This window comes from Myripristis murdjan, chromosome 23, assembly GCF_902150065.1.
Source record: "Myripristis murdjan chromosome 23, fMyrMur1.1, whole genome shotgun sequence".
NCBI lineage: Eukaryota > Metazoa > Chordata > Actinopteri > Holocentriformes > Holocentridae > Myripristis > Myripristis murdjan.
In genome coordinates, this window is record NC_044002.1 from 22459900 (window position 1) to 22480649 (window position 20750).

At 43.1% G+C, this 20750-nt stretch overlaps 1 protein-coding gene across 4 annotated transcripts in view; it reads left to right on the plus strand.

Annotated features, from left to right (window-relative positions):
• The window catches only part of nav3 (neuron navigator 3), a 490514-nt gene that overhangs the window by 373627 nt on the left and 96137 nt on the right, over positions 1-20750 (plus strand). For 3 of the 4 annotated variants that reach the window (XM_030045462.1, XM_030045459.1, XM_030045460.1), the window contains exons 10-11: positions 5288-5396; positions 19798-20208. In XM_030045462.1, the coding sequence (XP_029901322.1) occupies positions 5288-5396; positions 19798-20208 (520 nt within the window). The remainder of the gene's footprint in view (positions 1-5287; positions 5397-19797; positions 20209-20750) is intronic. The other variant, XM_030045461.1, reaches the window with a different exon arrangement.

The window sequence follows — 20750 nt, forward strand, 5'->3', positions numbered from 1 at the left end:
GAAAAAATACTATTAAAAACATGAGTTAGCAAAAAATTTGTTTTTTCCACTTTGTTTTTATGTTGGAGAGGAATCAGAATCAGTTAAAAAAAAAAATGTACCCAGCAGAAAAAATGCAGGTCTGAAGGGGTTAAAAAGACAAATGAATGTTTTTGGAGATTTCATTCATCATCAGTGAGCTACTGGCTGCTGATTGGCTGCTAGTGTTAGTGGCCCCGCCCTCTTCCCCTGGCATTAACAATGGATTATGCAAATTTAAGACTCCACGTGATTGGTTTATCTTTGACGAGACCCAGATGTGGCAGCACAGCTGGGGCCCGGTCTGATTGGCTCGTTTTTCTGGTGACATCATCGCTCGCCGGTGAAATAGCGAGGAGGATCTTTTTAACGTCGTGTAAGCGGCAGCATCCATCGCAAAACGAGGAACGTGTTTCTGCACGTGAATCGGCTCAAAGCGCTGAATGAGTTTGAATTTTTTCCAAAGAAAGAAAATCGTTTTTTAATCAAATCGCCAAAACAGTTTCTGTCAAGCCAAAGATCCTAATGTGTGTTTGGGTGTAACGTGTTGGTTTGGAAGCTCAGCAGGTGAGCCCTCTACACCATTACCTCAGTGCATTGCTCGTACACACACACACACACACACACACCTGCATGCGCAAAACATATAAATGCACACACACGCCCGGGGCTGCCTCTCGACGCTGCGCCGAGTGTCTGTCCATGATGGAAGCTCCGGGGGCAAATCTCCTCGTGTCACTTTATAATGGGACTGTAATTGGATCTCTGTGGAAGAGAGGGGAGGAGAGGAGGAGGAGAAACAGAAGAAAGAGAAAAAAAGGGAAGAAAAAGGGAAGAGTCAAACATTGTAGGGCTGTGAGTTTGTGGAAGAAGGTGAAGTTGGTTTCAGGGTTTCCCCTCCAGTCGAGAGGCTGCGGCGGGTCAAACGGCCGTGAGGAGCCGCACACGTTTCATCAGTCTGGGCCTCGGTGGAGGTTTTTGAGCTCCAGAGGCTTTTCCAAAGTAAAATCCTTGATCTGGACACACCGATTCGTCTCTTTCGGTGCACACCTGCCCGGCCAGGTGCATGTCTGGTGCGTGTTTCAGTGCCAAACCACACATGGCTCCTACACTGCAAAAAGTCCAAATCTTACCAAGAATATTTGTCTTATTTCAAGTAAAAATGTCTTATTTCTAGTCAAAATATCTCATTAGATGTGATATCAGATATTTTGACTAGAAATAAGACATTTTTACTTGAAATAAGACAAATAATCTTGGTAAGATTTTGACTTTTTGCAGTGTATTGATTCAGAATTAGCGACTGCAGGGACAAACAGTCGGTCAGTCCTCCAACCGCATCCAGTTAAAAAACCTTGTATCTTTAAGACGTCAGCTTTTCAGGAAAAAAGAACAAGGGGCCAATCCCAATTCACCCCTTAAGTTGAATACTCACGCGATACACATAACCACATGACTAGACAAGCCAGTTCAGGTTATACTGAACCACCTAAACCAAGAACAGAGCTACTTAAATCTGCTGTTCTCTATCGAGCTATAACAGGATGGAACTCATTGTCTAATGACATAAAGAATATTAGTACGAAATTTAGCTTCAAGAAAAAGTTGAAACAACACTTGATGCAAATAAGCCTGTACTAATAATCCCCAGAGGTGATTTTGGTGTATTTCAAATTGATTCTGTCTTATTTACAGTAGCATCTTTTTCTTTTTTTCTCCTATTTTTAGTTAATTATGTAGAAGACGGGTGATTGCTGAATCGTTAAATGATGGTTTATGTAATGTTTTTATTTTTGTGACGGACCCCAGGAAGACTAGCTTTTGTCTTGACAAAAGCTAATGGGGATCCTAATAAACAATAAACAATAAACCCTACCATTTGCCCCTACCCCTCCGTTTTGGGGTAGGGATGTCCCGATTCTCGATAAAGTCGGCGATTGTCTGTTTGACGTTACACCACTACACCAGCTGGCTAGCATGTTGTGTGGCTAACGTCGGGCTAACTACAGCAAAACTTGTTTACGCTCTATCACACTGCAAAAAGTCCAAATCTTACCAAGAATATTTGTCTTATTTCAAGTAAAAATGTCTTATTTCCTGTCAAAATATCTCATTACACTTAAAATAAGACATGATCACTGCAGAAATAACTGGAAATTTGTTTGTTTCATTGGCAAAATTTGTTTCTTCAAGTGAAAATCGTCTAAAAACAAGTTATTTCTTAGGTGATCATGTCTTATTTTAAGTGTAATGAGATATTTTGACTAAAAATAAGACAGTTTTACTTGAAATAAGACAAATATTCTTGGTAAGATTTGGACTTTTTGCAGTGCATTCACACCTCAAGCTGATTGACCGGCGCTCCCAGGCGTCGAATTAAACAATAAGCCCCGAGAAGCCGCGGGTTACAGTGATTTTACAACGGCTGAGGGGCGTCCTTATCTCCTTACATTCTTCCGATTCGCTATTGACAACCGCAAAAAGACGCCAACAGCCCACACAAGAGAGATTACCACAGCTGAGAGATTGAGATTTACCGGCAAAAAAAAAAAAAAAATCGTCACGTCTGTTTACAACGTCACTGATGACTAATGATGACGTTTCCGGGGATGAAGGGTTGTCCCGTTTCATAGGGGAGTATTTTCAACCCCTACCCCTTGTAACTTTGTCGCAAGGGGCAAGTGGCACTCGAAAAACAGGGGTAGGGGTGAAAATAAGAAATGGGATTGGCCCCAAGTTCTTATTGTTTTCCAGTTTGTTCAATGAGTTTTCGAAAAGGACTGCATCCGTCTGAGGCTTGTCGAACAGAGGAGCAGGAGGAGCGCGTCATCCCTCAATTACATTCAAGACATGAGAAGAGGAGGAAGGACGTTTCCGTGCAGTAATGATGATGCATGTCGTCCTCTGTCTGCTGCGTTTCCTGCACTGATCAGCGCCGTCGCTTCCGTGTGCCAGTATATATTTATATATTTAAGGCATTATGTATGATGTTTATGGTGTATGTCGGCCTGTATGCTGTCACCAAGGCAACTTCCTGTGCTTTTTTTATTTATTTATTTATTTTGTCTTGAAGAATAAAGGGACTGTATTCAACAGTATTCAAGGAGTAGCATTGGTGTGTTTATGCAATGAAAATTAACCACATAGTTGGGCACTGTCTAGGTGTTGTAAAATGCCACAGTGAAAAAAAAAAAAAATAGTTTGAAGCCCCATCCTGCATGTGAATTTTCATGTGGATGAATTTTGTTCAGTCTGTGCAGATTTTTTTTTTTTTTTTTTTTTTTTTTTTTTTCTGGAAAGCTCAGTCTGAGGCCTTGAGGTCAACACCGAAATGGATTTTTTTTTTTTTTTTTTTTTTTTTTTTTTTGTTAACTGTGTTCGTCCAGGGGAGATTGGCTGGGTGTTTTTTTGGATTTTTTTTTTTTTTTTTTTCTGGAAAGCTTAGTCTGAGGCCTTGAGGTCAACACCGAAATAATTTTTTTTTTTTTTTTTTTTTTTTTGTTAACTGTGTTCATCCAGGGGAGATTGGCTGGGCGTTTTTTTTTTTTTTTTTTTTTTTTTCTGGAAAGCTCAGTCTGAGGCCTTGAGGTCAACACCGAAATGGATTTTTTTTTTTTTTTTTTTTTTTTTTTTTTTTTAATTTATTTATTTATTTTTGTTAACTGTGTTCGTCCAGGAGAAATTGGCTGGGCGTTTTTTTTTTTTTTTTTTTTTCATTCTTTATCAGCACCGAATCACTCCATGCAGATGAGCACATTCACACCTGAGCTGCACAAACACAGTCCTCTTCCTCTGCTCTCGGCTCCGCAGCAGTTTGGGGTTAAGTGCTTTGCCCCCCGAGCTCCTTTGTGGTCGTTGTTGACAGAGGAGAAAATGTTAATTTCTCTCTGGCACCTAAACTTCCCCCTGTTTGTCCAGCGGGGGAATTTACAAACTTGCAACCTTCCTGTCATCAGCCGGCTCTTCTCACATCCAGGCCGCCGCCGCCGCCGCCGCCGCTCCAATCACAGCGATGACAGCAGCTCCCCGTCTCGCGCTCGTCTTCGCATCGCGCCGCATTATCCTCTCATTGTGGCTCATTCAACCCGCGCCGCACGGAGACAGCCTCCCTCTGAAAGCACCTTAAAACTGGAAACCAGTGTGACCGGCATCCATTCTGTGTCTCATGCCACTTGTTAATTACCCATTCTGTGGTGCACGCCTGCAGCTATGGGCTAGCTTGACAGGCGCACAGAGAGGCTTAATTGGAGCAGACAAGCAGAGACTTTGGTGAGCGCCCGCAGCTCGCGGCTCCGAAACGCTGCTCACCCGCGCTTATTAGCAGCCCTCGCTCACAATGGGACTAATGCATCAGTAAAAGGAGCACTTCATCCGCAAATGAGGCGCAGGGAAACATATGAAGTGCTTTCACAGCAGCTGGAAGGTGGAGGGGTGGAGGTGGGGGGGTGGGGATGGTGGTGGGCCGGAGTGGCTCTGCTCGGCTGACAGAGACGCACAGCAGCTCTGACACAGTTTGCTTTCGCAGGCACGATTGTGTCCCGAGCTAACTGACGGCGTGCGCGGTGTCATGGCACGACATCTCTGTGTGTGTGCGCCTCCAGGAAAAATGTCAATACTGCAAAAAAAAAAAAAAAAAAAAAAAGAAGAAGAAGAAGGAGAAGAAGAAGAAAAAAAAATGATCCACTTTCCTCAGTAACGGAGCTGCAGAGTTCAGCCTGTTTGGCTGACGGGCACATTTACTGTTGGACGGCTCTCAAATTGGGATGAAATCATGCCGGCTGCACCCTAACCCAAACACACACACACTCACACACACACACACACACACACACTCCCCCCTCCTGCTCAGATATTCACTGAAATATGTCAGATGTCCTCGTCAAATCTCATTGTGGGTGTGTGTTTGTTTGTGGGCGCTAAGACAAGATAAGACAAAATTATGTAAGATAGGATCAGAATCTGCCTTTTGACCAAGTAGGAATAATTTAAAACCGCCATCCAAACCACTTCTCCTCGGCGTGCAGCTGTTTTCGCTGCATATTCTCGTCTTTAGATTTAATTTCATGTGTTTTTCTGCAGCTTGACATCATGAGGGGAAACGTCAGTGAGGCTTGAATAAAGCCCCAAACTGCACAAAGGTCAACATGCATGCATCTGCTACATCCGCATACAGGGTTTGTGGGTATGACAGTGTATGTGTGTGTGTGTGTGTGTGTGTGTCAGTAAATGCTGTAACGCTGTGTGTGTGTGTGTGTGTGTGTGTTTGCAGGAGAAGACCCCGAGACGAGACGCATGCGCACGGTGAAGAACATCGCCGACCTGCGGCAGAACCTGGAAGAGACCATGTCGAGCCTGCGGGGGACGCAGATCAGCCACAGGTGGGAGCACACACACACACACACACACACACACACACACATATGCACACACACACACGGTGCAGTCCATTCCAAACAGGGAAAGTCAGGGAATTCTTGAGACAAGGAACAATTATTCACTAAATGTATTTATTTTCCATTTTGTTCACGTTACGTTCACTTCCCCTGCAGAGAAAAACAGAATATTAAACTATTAACTTAAAATATTAAGAAGTGGGTTTTAAATTTTGGTCATGTAAAAAAAAAAAAACATGTTAGGAGTGTATAGGTCGTAGAAATTCAACATCCAAGTCATGGAAAGTCGTTTTAAAGTGTGGGAGGAGTGGGAAGAACTGGACTCAGATCTGTGTTTTTTTTTTGAGTTTTTGAGTGTAATCGGGCTGCTTTAAGTGTCAAAATCAAGTTTAGTTTCATTGCAGAGGCGCTAAAATAAAGACAAAGTGCGAGAAACTCAACGTGAAACTGTGTGGGAAGCGAGCGGGAGAGGGTGTGTGTCTTTGTGTGTGTGTATTAGAGCGTGCACACACAGACAAGGGGACAACAACAGAGAGAAAGAAAGAGAGAGAGAGAGAAATTTCAGCCTTGGGACTGCGGCAGGATGATATTTCCTCTTCACGCCCCTCCGTCCAGATTTTATCAGCCGGTGCTGGACTCGATCCAGCGAACTTCCACTCACAGAGCCGAGGCGTCTCCCGCCGCTGTAAGGAACACAAGCGGTGATTCATTGCACAAGAGCACAAGAGCAGCCCGTGGCCAGTCTCCCCGTCTCACAGCCTGTTCCTGCCGCATCAGAGGCATCCTGGGTAATGCGAGTCGCGAGTATCGTCCTCTCATAAGACACAGTCAAACAGCATTTTCACATCAGTTCAGACCCGTTTCGATTGCCGAGGGTTGTGACGTGACACCGAAAAACACCTGGATTTGAGTCGGTCGTGTGTTTAATTGACATGATAAACCATAACCCGAATTTAAAAAACAACACCCGAGGCAGTTTGCCCGTATATTTTTGCTTACGCTGGCGTTGGATTTGCATTCGTGTGCACGTTGGGTCTGGCCACTGCTGCAGCATTCCCCCCCCCCCCCCCCGCTCGGTTGAAACTTGGCTTCGCGGACTCGACCCCCCCTCCCGGCTCCTCCGTGGATCATGCAATTTCAGTTTTGGACCCTGATTTAGAAATAAATCAACTCCAGGCCAAAGCGGCTCTGACTCAGCTGCCACTGTTTTTTTTTTTTTTTTTTTTTTTTTTTTCTTTTCTTTTTATTTATTTATTTATTTTATTTATTTATTTATTTTTTTTCCAGACGCCCACACCTTCAGCTGCTCCCTGTGAGCATCATTCAGGTCATGGGACTCCTGGAAAGTCATGGAATTTTGAAAAGTCTCTTCCAGAAGCTCAGGGGAAAAAAGCTCAGGGAATTAATTTGGGGATTTTTTTTTTTTTTTCCAGCCTCAAAAAAAAAAAAAAAAAAAAAAAAAATCAGTGACTAATTATGCAGCAAATGTAATATTTATTTTCCACTGGGTTCATGTTATATTCACTTCCCCCCGCAGAATAAAACAGAAAATCAAACTTTAATAAGACCTCTGAATCTGAAATGTGTTTAAAATACTGGTCAAGAAAAAAAAAAAATCATGCTATACTTATATGGGTCATTGAAATTCAACGTTTTAGCCACAGAAAAGTCCAGGAATTTGGACATTTGACAGAGTGGGAATCCTGCTGATTTTCTGAATTTCTGTTGAAAAACTTGCATGATATTTATGTCTAATTAGTGTCACCAGATAATCTGAAGTAACAAAGCAGATTACATGTTAAAAAAAAAAATTTAAAAATGGATAAGAGAAGTCGATGGCAGAAGGTCCTGGGTTCGAGTCTCGGCTCCTGCGCTTTCTGTGTGGATTAGTGTAGAAAAACTGAACATAAAACCTGAAACAAGAAACTCTAAGTGTCATAACAGAATTTAATTGAATTTACTCACTGAATTGTGCTTTTAGCTTTGCATTAGAAATGTTCCTGTAGCCTCAAAATCTGCAGGTTTTAAAGCCGTACGACCCTGAATAGCAATATGCAGCTGTGGAAAATGTCTGCGTTTCGCCCATTTTCAAACAGACGATACGGCTTTGTTAGCTCCCGATTCTTTTGTTGAAAGCCCAGGAACAGACCGGAGTCAGTCTTCAATTTTCTGATGCAATATTTATTATGGTCACATATAAAGCAAAGCAGTGCTGGTCTCAGTGTGACAGAGCTCCCGCAGGATCTCAGTCAGAATGAGCCCCGATATTTGGAAATGATACACATTTATGTTCTTGGGCTTGGGCCTGCCCCGTACAGAGGTTGGACTAAGGCTGCATTTGCATTGCAAGTCTTGATGCCCAGATCGGATTTGCTGCCTGAATCCGATTTTTTTTACTGTGCGGTTACACGTATTTTATCAAGTGACCCATATCTGATTCACGCGATTACACTTGCCTACAACATCTGAAACATCGCGCATGCCTTGGAACACGGCTTTATTTCTGTAGGTCCCTTTTATTTTCTCCTGAATTTTCTCCTCTCCCCAAAGACTGAGAAGACATCTGACCTCTTCAACTGACCACTGTGCCGAATTTTCCTCCTCATCTCTCATCTTTCTCTGCAGGTTAGCCTCCATGTTCAGTCTGTCGTTTACCGCGTGTTCGCTATTTATGCGGCAAAATAAGCTAATTGGTCGCAGATTTGATGACGTTAGAGACGCAACGTGTAAGAAAATCCGATCAGCCTGTTTACACGGCGGTCGCATTGGCACATATCCGATACATATCTGATTTATTTCCACATATGAATGGGGCCTGTATCCGATCTCAAAATATCCGAATGCATGCGTCTTTTTCCTGATTACACTGTCAGCGAGCATATCCGATCTGTGCCACATAAGAGCAAAAAATCGGAATTGGGTCACATTACATTGGCAGTGTAAATGCAGTGTTAAACACAACCGAGAATAATTGGCCAGTTACCCGGACATGGACAGGCCAACCACTGTCCATGCCTTGTTGCTGGAATGTGCTATGCTATGTGTGTGGATGTTGACTGGGCGTGTATCTAATGCAACAGACCTAAATAACAAGATAGAGAAAGTACATCTGGCTCCAGCTTTATCTGCCCTCTGCTAGCAGCCAAGCTGTTCTGAATAATACAAGAAACATTGAACTCTAGCATACATTGGATACTACAAGAGACATGAACTATAAGGCCAATTATAGCAGCTTCCCGGCACGCACGAGTTTCACCGCCTCGTCCAAGAAGAGCTCCGCCTGCGTGTCGCCAATTTCCAAAAAAAAAAAAAAAAAAAAACGAGCGTCGCAGCTGAATGAGTTGAGACGTTTTCAGCTTGGAGCGCCTCAGTAACCGGCCGAGCCAAGACTCCAGGCGCGCACAGGAGACGCACACCTGTTGCGACCGAAACCCCTTTGAAAATAATTGGAGGAAAAAAATACGGCGCAGGCAGGTTGTGTGTGTGATCACAGCTTAACGTCCTGGCACACGTTAACCAAGTCGTTTTATTATTAATTCATTTCTCTTTTTTTTTGCACACCCATTGTCAAGTCTTGGCAAGTCTTGATATCTTCAGCGGATCCAACGAGGATCTCCAGCCGTTCATGATGTTCCCTCTAGCAGCGCTCCGTCTTCCTCCTGGATTTGATTAAAAACCTGTTTCACCAGCTGGCACACGTGTAATGAGACGGAGGGATGACGGACAGCCGACGCCTCAAAAGACTTGACTCTGAGCGTCCGGCGTCACACGGCGAAGCGGCCGCGACTCGGGCGAAGACAAAATGATCTCCCTCACTGTATTATTTTGTGTGTTTTGCCCCATTTACACAGGAAGATGGTGGCCAGGCTGCCGACAGCCGTGACAGATGGCAGTCTGTGTGTGTGCACGCGGCGGCGGCGGTGGCGGTGGTGGTGGTGTGTATGTGTGTGTGTGTGTTTATTTTTCACTTTCCCTCCTCGGAGGAGTCTCGGCCAGGCGCGATCAATAGAGCGGCATTGTCTTTCCACCGCGTTTAATCCGATGGGACCCGCGGGGGACGGCGTCGGCGATTCGATTGGTCCGCGATCGCCGGCCCCCGTGCCCATTCATCAGCGGCAGCCGTGCAGTCAGCATGAAAGAAATGGAAAATGCATCATCTTACCTCCACATCAGCATTGCGTATAGCATGTCTGCATGTGTGTGTGTGAGTGTGTGTGTGTCCAGAGTTGGAGAGGTGGAGCAATGCAGCAAGAACTGGTCCAAAATGGCAGTGGATTATTATTGTGTGCGTTAGAAGTTAGAACCACTAGATTTAATGGGAAATGTGATGTGTGTGTGTGTTCACGTGTGTGTATTTTTACACGAGTATTTATATTCTGTAAGTGAGCGATTATGCAGATCAGCTCGGTCCATAACGAGTGTCCTAATCTCTCTCTCTCGGATAAGAAACGGCTGTAATCGCCGCGAAGCCGCCTCCACCTCCACCTTCTGAGCAATTAATCACCGCCACGCTCGGACGCACACCGCTGTCATATTCATCACTCTCTCTTCTTCTTCTTTGGTCGCTCCGAGGGATTCTCCGCCGAAAAAAAAAAAAAAAAAAATCCTCCGTCCTGCATCTGCCCTCCAGCCGACACAGACATTTCTCTCTGAAATGCTGTGGATTGAGCAGAATGGAGATAGGGTCAGTGTGTGTGTGTGTGTGTGTTACACCTTTTGGCGGCCTAACAGGCGTCGAAATGTGACTTTTTCCGTCAGTCCCCATCAAAGCTGCAACAAAACTGGAGCATCTTTAAAGCATATTTTAATAATATTTTATAGAAGTTGTCCGAGATGTGTCCTTATTAATGTCAAGAAACAGCAGGTGAATGTCAAAATTACTTTTTCACACCTGCTGCAGTTGAATTCAGTGTTTTTATCCACCAGAAATGCTTTAAAAATTATGGAAAAAAAAGGAAATCAGGAAACTCCAAATTTAAATATTGTAAGTAAGGGGTAACGTGCAGCCAGCTGGTCATCATCGCAAAATTAACCTCCAACACGGTGATCATGTGTTGGTTTATTTTGTGATAATGACCAGCTGGCTGCACGTCGTCCCCCTTATCACACGGCTACGAAAGAAGGCAGTCATTTCACACAAAATGTTAATTATGTGCAGCTTTTATTAGACTCTCAAGACTCAAGATGGCTTAACACGTTTATATTCTGCCCTCTTCCTTGATGTCCTTGTTGTTTTCTTCTGGGTTTTGTCTCTTTTCTGTTGATTCTATACTTCAGCCGCCAACCACGAAGCAAATACAGTTTTCCCTCGTTTATCGCGGGAGTTACGTTCTAAAAATAACCCGCAATAGGCGAAATCCGCGAAGTAGTCAGCTTTATTTTTTACAATTATTCTAGATGTTTTAAGGCTGTAAAACCCCTCACTACACACTTTATACACTTTTCTCAGACAGGCATTAACATTTTCTCACTTTTCTCTCTTGTTTAAACTCTCAAAGTTCAAACCTTCGTAGAAAAATAAGTCCAGTATTATGGAATGAATGCATTCTGTACTGTACAGGAGACACGGCACGGAGGAGATTGATTGACAATGGTCTACAGTCCTTTAGCCAATCAGGACGCAGAACACAATGCGCTGTAAAAAAAAAAAAAAAAAAAAAAGCATGCAAAATTGCACTAAAAAAAATCTGCGAAACTGCAAGGGCGTGAAAGGTGAACCGCATTATAGCGAGGGACAACTGTATTTCATGTTTCTTAAATAATTCAAAGTAAAATCCATGTCGTAAAGACTTTTCGGCTTTGGTGTCAGTGTTAAAGAGCTTGGCTAACGGACTTTCTTTGTAGGGTCAAACTGACTTGATGATCCGATATTCATGCGGTCATTATTCAGAATAATGACTGCATGAGAGCTGCCGTTGACCAACGAGCACTGAGCCGAGCAATAACTCAGTTCAATCCAATTTACTCATCGATTTACTGCAGCACTTTTTTTCTTTTTTGCCGGTTTAGATTTCACTGAGACAGAAATGACAAACCTCTAAAAGGATCAAATACTCCTCCTGTCACCAGATTAGTGATGAGCACGGCATCGAGGTGATTAAGGCGCTGATATTTCACCGGTGTTCAATTTGGGTCGGTGTTCACGTTCCCCCCACCCCGTCAAAGGTTTTGGATCGTGCACGCTGAAATGGAAGCTGAGCCCGGTCTGCAGTGAGGCGCGTCTCGTCCGGGACCAGCTCGATGGCGGCCGAGTTTCCTGTCGCCTAAAAATCATCGACCCCGATGAAGAGGCCCCTTTGCACGTACTGTGTTACTGTGGTTTAGGCAGCGCACTCGCTTTCCCTGCTGCACTTTTCCTTTGGTGCAACTTCACTGCAAAAACTCAAAATCTTACCAAGATTATTTGTCTTATTTCAAGTGAAAAATGTCTTATTCCTAGTCAAAATATCTCATTACACTTAAAATAAGACATGATCACCTCAGAAGTAACTTGTTTTTAGACAATTGTCTCTTGTTTCAAGTGAAAATTTGCTTGAAACAAGTGAAAATTTGCTTGTTTCATTGGCAAAATTTGTTTCTTGTTTCTAGCCAATTTTTTCCTTATTTCAAGTGAATTTTCACTTTTTCCACTGGCAAATTTTGCCAATGAAACAAGCAAATTTTCACTTGTTTCAAGCAAATTTTCACTTGAAACAAGTGAAAATTGTCTAAAAACTTACAAGTTACTTCTGAGGTGATCATGTCTTATTTTAAGTGTAATGAGATATTTTGACTAGTAATGAAACATTTTTGACTTGAAATAAGACAAATAATCTTGGTAAGATTTTGCGTTTTTGCAGTGTTCCTGTTCAGCCCAGTTCAAACTCATCCACCACCGGCCCCAACATACCTCACTTTCTGCAGATAATCTGTATCGATCCAAAAAAAAAAAACACATTTAATTTCCCACTAGTCATTTTTTTCAGCCCAGACAATGAAAAATGGTATTGATTGACACGTGGCAGCAACGAAAACGTCTCCTGTTTATCTTCGAGGGCAAACCCGGCACAGAAAATGAAAAAGGGAAAGACTCTCGGGATTCCCGCCGCGTCCCGTGGGGGCGATTCAGCGAGCGCGGGGGTGAAACTCTGAACATTATCGCCTCGCCCCGGTCGGCGTTTCGTTTATTTTGTGTTTACACTTTGGAGCGCGCGCGGGGAAGGGGGGGAAAACCGGGCAGGCTAAATTATTCATTGCTCTGGAATCGAGGAGGTAGCCGCTGGTCCAATCCGGCGAGCGCATCCGTGCTGTTCAGAGGTGAGCCGCTGTTTTTGCATTTTTGCATTTGCATCTCAGGCATTCGGCTTCCATGCAGGGAGGGAGGGCAGCTTGCAACGGTAGAATAAGCCTTAAAATCGAAAATCACCGAAATTACAAGCAGTGAACAGTGAGGAATGCAAAGGTCAGAGGCACGGTTGTCAATCCCTGAGTGTTTTTTTGTGAGCAGAGGGGGGAGAAAATGATCCAGGGGGACGAGATGAGATGATGTCTTGGAAAAAAAAAATGATTTTCCGGCGCACGGCAGACGATGGAAAGTGATTCTGCTCGGGGGTCAAGGTCAGGTTTTTCAGGCTTCAGCGGCTTCAGATCAGCATCGTGATGGTGCTGAGCAATTAATCCGACAGACCCGTCAACCTAATAGCTTATAACACTCTCCACTAGCAGTGCCACCCCCCTCCTACACACACACACACACACAATGATTAACACACACTTTACACACACACACAAAACAAGGCGGTGGCACTTTGTGGGGAACGTTTCTGTCCCACAAACCCAAAGAGAAAAAATAACAGAGCAGCGAAATGGAGAAAAATAACCGGATCATCATAACGATTATCAAAAACAAGACTGTGCATCTTTAATTATCATTCATGTGCATCTTTGCTGTTGTCGTGCAGCCTGAGCCCCGCTGCCTCTGTGGCTTTATTTTGCTTGATTTTGAAAGAATTATCTCTCTCTTTCATCCAGGCTTATTGATCTTAGTGTGTGTGTTTGTGCGTGTGTGTGTGTGTGTGTGTGTAGATGTGAGTTTGTGTGTGCAGAAACACTCCTCACGGCCGCTCACCTTCCCACAGGCAACAAGTTCCCAAGAAATCGACTGTTATTGGGATGCAATCTTCATGTTTGTGCTTGTGTGTGTGTGTGTGTGTGTGGGTGTGTGTGTGTGTGAAGTGGCAGATATGAGAGGCTGAGACAGACACACATCCCAGCCTCCGCCCTCAGGACAGAGACAGATACACATCAATACAGAAGCATCACAAATGAAGAAACTGTCCAATGGCCATTTCATTTAAAGATGCAGGACACACACACACACACACACACACACACACACACACACACACACACACACACACACACACACACACACACATATTTGCTCAGCGTGCATGCATGCCCAATAATTAAAGTTGCCTAAAGAAAAGAAATAAAAATGTCTGTAGTGATAAGGTGAAAAGTTAGCTCACCTTGCTTAATTTAACTTAATGTTATTAGCTTCAGTTAGCTTAGCTTAGCTGTACGTTTATTAAAACAGGCAATTTTGTTTCTGTTTTAACGTCATACAATGCTAAAAATGTAAAAAAATGAAGTAGTAACGCAAAAATGATCATCAAAAACAGTTATGGAAAAAGCACAAGAAGAGAAATTAATAAGTATGAGTGATTTAAAACGTTCGATGAGTTAGCTTAGGCTAAGTTTGGTTAAGCTAAGCCGTTAGGTTAGCCGTTAGCTTTGTTTAATTTCTGTTTAGTCCATTTAGATGATGATAGACCACAGTGATGAAACGATAAAGAAAAAACAAACATCTTCAAATCTAATAAAGAATGAAAATGATCATTTGTGAGGGTGACTAAAGTTAGTTTAGCTAAGTTGCTTGCCGCTAACAATGATCAAATTCAATTATGGAAAAAAAAAAAAAAATTCACATTAAAAGAAGCATAAGAAATCAGTACAGGTGAAGTAAACCCACATGGGGCTTGGACAAAAAATCTTGCGAGCAAAAGATTAAATAAATGCAGCAGAAACAACATGGACAGAAGATCCATAAAGAGGATTTAGTCGAGTATTGGAATAGTTAGGGGCCTTATGACAAAGTTCACGCAAATTAATCTACAAGCGCCAAATTTGGCACAGATGTAGCTGAAGGCATACTGAAGTGATTCAGCCAGGGCGCCCGAGCCAGAGACCCCTGAGGCCAAGATGGCGGCCAAATCCAATATGGCCGCCGCCTGAAAAAGGGATTCGGCTATAACTTTTGAACCAGATGAGATACAAATACAATCTTGATGTCTATTTTACCTTTTTTGAGCATGGGAAACCCATAAAAACACTTACATTTGTCATTTTGATCCAAATTTGCCGCTTGTAGATGAATTTGCGCGAAATTACCCTTATTTGTGGGTTTGTGGTTGCCATGGCAGCGCGCATAGACGCAGCGGCTACAGCTCTCCACTCTCGGTGCCGTATTATATGTTTTTGTATGTGTGAACGGTTGTGTTTTTAGCTTAAAACACCACCTTATGTTGGGCAATGTACGCGTACAGTCGTCAGCACCTTTTGAGCTTGGGATTGTGCTGCGAGGTACCTTTTTCGCCGGACTTTCATCGCTACCAGGACATTCCGGAGGACGCCGTTAGAACACCGGGGTCTCTGTGGATAGTTCTTCCCAGTGACAAGTCCAGGAGGAAACGTAAACAAGCAAAGGAAACAACAGTTATCAGGACCTTTTGAGCTTGGGATTGCGCTGCTGGATGCCAATTTCACCGGACTTTCGTCGCTGCCAGGACATTCCGGAGGACGCCGAGGCTGCAGGGCCGGTGCGTTGACACGGCTGAAAGGACAGCCCTTTGGGCCGCCGCCTCCCAGCATTTTCCAGCGCCAGGTCAATGGCGAACACAGGATGACGAACTGTGCTTGCACATCCAACAAGTGTTTCTGTGACTGTTACATTTTTTCTGATATCAGAGACATGGCTGCAGCCATCTATTACTGGACTTGGCTATTCAACTAGCAGAATGCACAATGCTTTCTATTCTCCCCTGCACCGAAAGGACTGAGCCCTAATTTCGTTGCATTATTATACGTATATGATTGTGCAATGACAATAAAAAATCTATCTATCTATCTATCTATCTATCTATCTATTTTGCCATAAGGCCCTCAACTATATATGTATATATTTGCTCAGCAACACAGATTCATGTCCCGCTGAGTTTTTAAATTCACACAGAATCGTCCCCCAATCTCTTTAAAGTTGTATTTTTACTGTAGTTCTGCTTCATCAGTCAGTTTGCAGCACAGAGACACAGGATGACTTCTGAGGTAAAGTACGTCCAGTGTGTGTCTGTGTGTCAAAAATATTCAAACTGCGAGCGTCCTGCTGGCTCCATTTTCTCAAGTGTGTATTTTGTGTGTGGTTCAAATTCAAGCCCACATGTTAACTCTGTCACATGTTATCTCCCTTCGCTTTGAACCATCGAAGAAAAATGAAAAATGTGCCCCAAAAAAAAAAAAAAAACGCACTAAAAGAAGCCAAAATCATACGTGCTATTTTAAAGGTCCTATTTATAGCGCGTCGACATCAAGAAATCATGACCGCTACATTAATGTTGAGGCGTTCGTTTAATTACCGTAAACAGGCACCGCCGTTGCCAAGACGATTGGCAGCCTCCTCCAGCCTCTACATCGAGGTTTACGTCACGTGCCAGGCTCCACGGGGAAACCTGACGGGGCTGCTTTACGGCACCAAACAGGAAGAGGGCGCTGTTGTGCCTTTGACCAAGAAATCAATTAGGACCAGAGGACCGTCTCTTTCCCCTTTTTGATTTATTTATTTTGGCGACTGAGAAGAATTTACTGATGCTTAAAAATTCATAACCATAGCACCTTTCTTTTTATGTTTTTGCAATATATTTAAAAGCTTGTGTGTGCCGTTTTATTTAACTACACCATATCACAGTGCGGTGCATTTCTGTAATATAACCATCCGTCCTGCTAAGGTATGGAGGTATCAGAGGAAACTGTGCCTATTAAATGTGTAAAATAAATCAGTAGCTGCTGCTCGTTTAACCCGACACCTACACACACCGTCTCTCCCGGTTTATCTCTCTCTCTCTCTTCTCCTTCTCTCTCCCCGCCGCTTGGAGACGAGGTGAAGTTAAATTAGCGAGCCGTAAATTAATTTCTAGATATTCACTTCTCTCCACTTCCATTATTATTATTATTATTATTATTATTATTATTATTATTATTATCCGGCTTACATGCAAAGATTTAAAATCGGTTAATTGAACGTGCTTACTTGTGTGCACCGTCATTAGCGGGGTCCCCTGAAGCATCGAAACCCCTCATCCTCTCAGGTTAGGGTGTTTGCATGCACGGGTTCGACCTGTTTCCATGGTAATGTGCATTACATGTAAGAGAACACGGCGTTTAAATCGTGTTTACAACCGGAATGCGCATTAACTGGTTACGCTCAAAGAAACAAATCAGAGCAGCTGTCTGGTTTCATGTCAGGTGTTTTTTTTTATTTTTTTTTTTTTTATTGTTTTTTTTTTTCTCTCTCTCTCTCTCTCTCCCTTCCACTCATCATTGTGAATGCAGTGCACTCTTCCTCCCAGCAGAGAGAGCTCAAGTGAGGTACCACTGCTGTCTTTGCTTTGCTTTCCTGTGTGTGTGTGTGTGTGTGTGTGTGCAGTGCTTCTCCAGGCTGCAGCCTTTGTGTAAGCCCTGCCTGTGTGAATGTTGTATGTGTGTCCTTGGTGTCACAATCTACAGATGTACTAAAGCACTGTGGTCGAGGTAGCAGACTCACATTTTTAATGCATGGCTGCTGCCGCCGCTGCTGCTTCTGCACTCCTGCTGGGCCGCCGCTTCACCTCTGAAAGGAGCTGATTGGAGAATTTGAATTTGGTGTCCGCTTCGGTGCAAAGAAAAAGAAAAAGAAAAAGAAAAAGTCTGGCACGGCAAAGAAACACAGAAAGAAAGGAAAGAAAGAAAGAAAGAGAAAGGCCGCAGTGGGTGTTGCAGTGCCAATGGAGGACATTTGCAGGTTGGATGACTACTTTTTTTTTTTTTTTTTTTTTTTTTTTTGGGGGATGGTTCCTGCTCAAACCAGTCAGGGCTGTTCAGTCTCTCTCCATTAGGTTTAATTCTCTGTCGGGGCTCCTTTCATTTGCCAGCGTCTTACTTATTCTGACTCTGGCTTTCTCTCTCTCTCTATCTCTCTCTGTACTCTCATTTCCATCCAAGTATTTTTTATTTTTTTGTTAGTTACTTATTTATGTGAATTACCTTATTAGAAACCAGTTAAAAAAGTTATCTATCGTGTTTGTGTGGCTATTTCTCGGTGTATCCCAGAGTATCTGCAGATCCAGATTGATAAATATCAAGCCATAAAAGACATTAAAATAAGCTTTTTTTTAATTCATTTTTGTCCAAATTCCTCTGTGTCAGTCAACATTTCTCATGTTTCTCATGTCACGCTGCCGTTATAGTGACACATCTGAGTTTCGACTTACCTCTCCTACTTACCTGAGGAGAGAAATCCAAGAAAATCGCCGTACTTTGCCTGTTTTAGCTTCTGTGGACAGAAAGTGCCTGGTCAGATTTATCACAGCAGCACCTTGCTGTCTAGCCTAAAGCAAAGTGTTAAAATTACAGCTCATGCAATCATGTAATTAATGACCATATTCTATATTATTAAGGCCTAAAGATAAAAGGCCTGCATGGATGATTTGAATAAGAAGAGGATGATTTGTCCAAAAAATGCATTAAATTTCAGTCTCTAATAGCTGTAGAGATACTGTATCACGTTATTCTGTGTCGGATTTGTTAAAAGTATGAAATATGGACAATTTTAGCTCACAAAAAAGAACAACCTCCCCAACACCCGTGTTTTTCCTGTCATTCAGGAGCATTTTTATTTTTTTATTTGCTTCAACTCAGCTGATGGAAACACTCTGAAAGGTTTTACTTTCCAAAAAGTTTTCTGTGGACTTCGCCTGGCAGTGGGACGCAGCTCCTTCCAGTCTATCTCCCCCCTCCTCGCTCCATGTGATGGACCGTGATGGTCTGACATAAATCCTCACGGGAGCCTTCGTCTTCCTCTCTCTCCTCTCTCAAGTTAACAAACTGGAAGAAGCAGCACTTTAGGAAGGTCACACAAGTACAGAGCAGCTCGAGCAGCAGCCGCAGCAGCGAGTGATTTAAGGGGAGTGGCACGCAGCTGATGTCGACAGCGTTGTTGTGCCAACACGTCGGAGCTTTCCGCCAGAGCGATCTGTCCTTCACACAGCAATGCACTCGGTGTGACGGCTTCACTGTGTCGGACGTGTGATTTTGGTGCATTTGCGGGCAGATTTGCCACGTCCGTCCTCACTGAGGCTTCCAAAAAGTTGATAGCGACTGTCGCTTTTGCACTGAAACATCTGATCCAAAAACAAGCTCAAATCGCACCTTAACCGCTTTGAAATAAATTTATTTATGTTAAATATCCATCAGTCGTTCATTGTATATAGGAATGTCATATATTCTTTCTATTCTTTCTATTTTATCTATTTATTTCTATTTTATCTTTATTTTATTTTATTTCTTTTTTTATGATTATTATCATTATCATTATTATTATTATTTTTATTTGTTATTTTTATTTTTTACTTGCACAGTGCTGGAGTTGTTGCAGTTACATTTCACTGCTGCTGTACCTGTACATTCATGCATGTGACGAATAAATCTTGAATCTTGAAATCTTGAATCTCAGATTTTAACTTCTACTTGTACTGTCATAATGTTGTCTCAGACTAGCTGGTCATCAAGACATCAGTTTATGGGGAGCCCTTTATTAGAAATTAATTTAAGCCTTCAGGTCTTCACTAAAACAGTTTATAAAATAAAATAATAAAATAATGTCAAGGCATATTAGTAACATTTCAGCTAGCCTACATGTTATACTTTACCTCCTTGCTGCCGCTGTTGTTTTCCTCTCGTTGTTTTTATTTACACGGCGATGGTCAAATGTCTCATGTTCCCCGAATAAATTCAGAGTTAGGTGATGTAATGACATCTCGGCTCCAGCAGGTGTCACTGTATAACTAGACCAGACTTTTCTGCATGAAGTCGTCTATCAGGCATGAAGTAACTGTCCATAGCAACAGTTGTTTATTCATAATATTAATAATAACAGTCAAAATTGAGAAATTGGGAAATATCGGACCACATATGGCTGCAGCTGGCCAATCAGAGTCGAGTATTCTCCATAGCTTTGGGGATTTTCATATTTTTCATGTTGTGTTCATGAGCCAGAGGTAACGCCATCATACTCTCTGTCTTTCCGTCTTCACAGTACTCTAGAAACGACCTTTGACACCACCGTAACCACCGAGGTGAATGGGCGGAGCCTACCAGCCCTCGCCACGCGCTCCTCCCCCATGGCCTGGCGTCTGGGCCAATCACAAACCCCGCGTCTCCAGGCGGGCGACGCCCCCTCCATGCCCAGCGGCTACGCTGCGCCCAGGGCGGGCTCGACGGGCGCTGGCACCACCGCCGGGCGATACGGCGGGCACTCGGACCCCTCCAGGTTTGTGTACAGCGCCCCCCTGAGGCGAGCAGCAATGGCGGCAGGGGCGAGGGGGGCGGAGCAGGGGGAGAAGGGAGGAGCAGGGCCAGAAGGAGGGATGGAGATGGAGATGGCAGGGTACATGAGTGATGGGGACGTCCTGGGGAGGAACGCCCGGACCGATGAGCTCACCAGCGGGTAGGATGACCAGCTACATCCGGCTAATAGTGCCGACACTGCAAAAAGTCAAAATCTTACCAAGATTATTTGTCTTATTTCAAGTAAAAATGTCTTATTTCTAGTCAAAATATCTCATTACACTTGTTTTCACTTGGAAGAAGCAAATTTTTACTTGTTCACTTGTGTCACAAGTAAAAATTTGCTTGTTCCATTGGCAAAATTTGTTTCTTGTTTCAAGCATATTTTCACTTGTTTCAAGTCGATTTTCACTTGAAACAAGTGAAAATTGTCTAAAGACAATTTATTTCTGAGCTGATCATGTCTTATTTTAAGTGTAATGAGATGTTTTGACGAGAAATAAGACATTTTGACTTGAAATAAGACAAATAATCTTGGTAAGATTTTGACTTTTTGCAGTGGAGTGCTCGCCTCCTCTGAAATACTGGCTTATTATTACATTAGTTTGGATCTGTAGATGACATGGTCTCACAAAGTTTTATGAGATGAGAAGATGATGCATTATGGACAGTAATAATACAAACATAAATTCCCTGCACCTT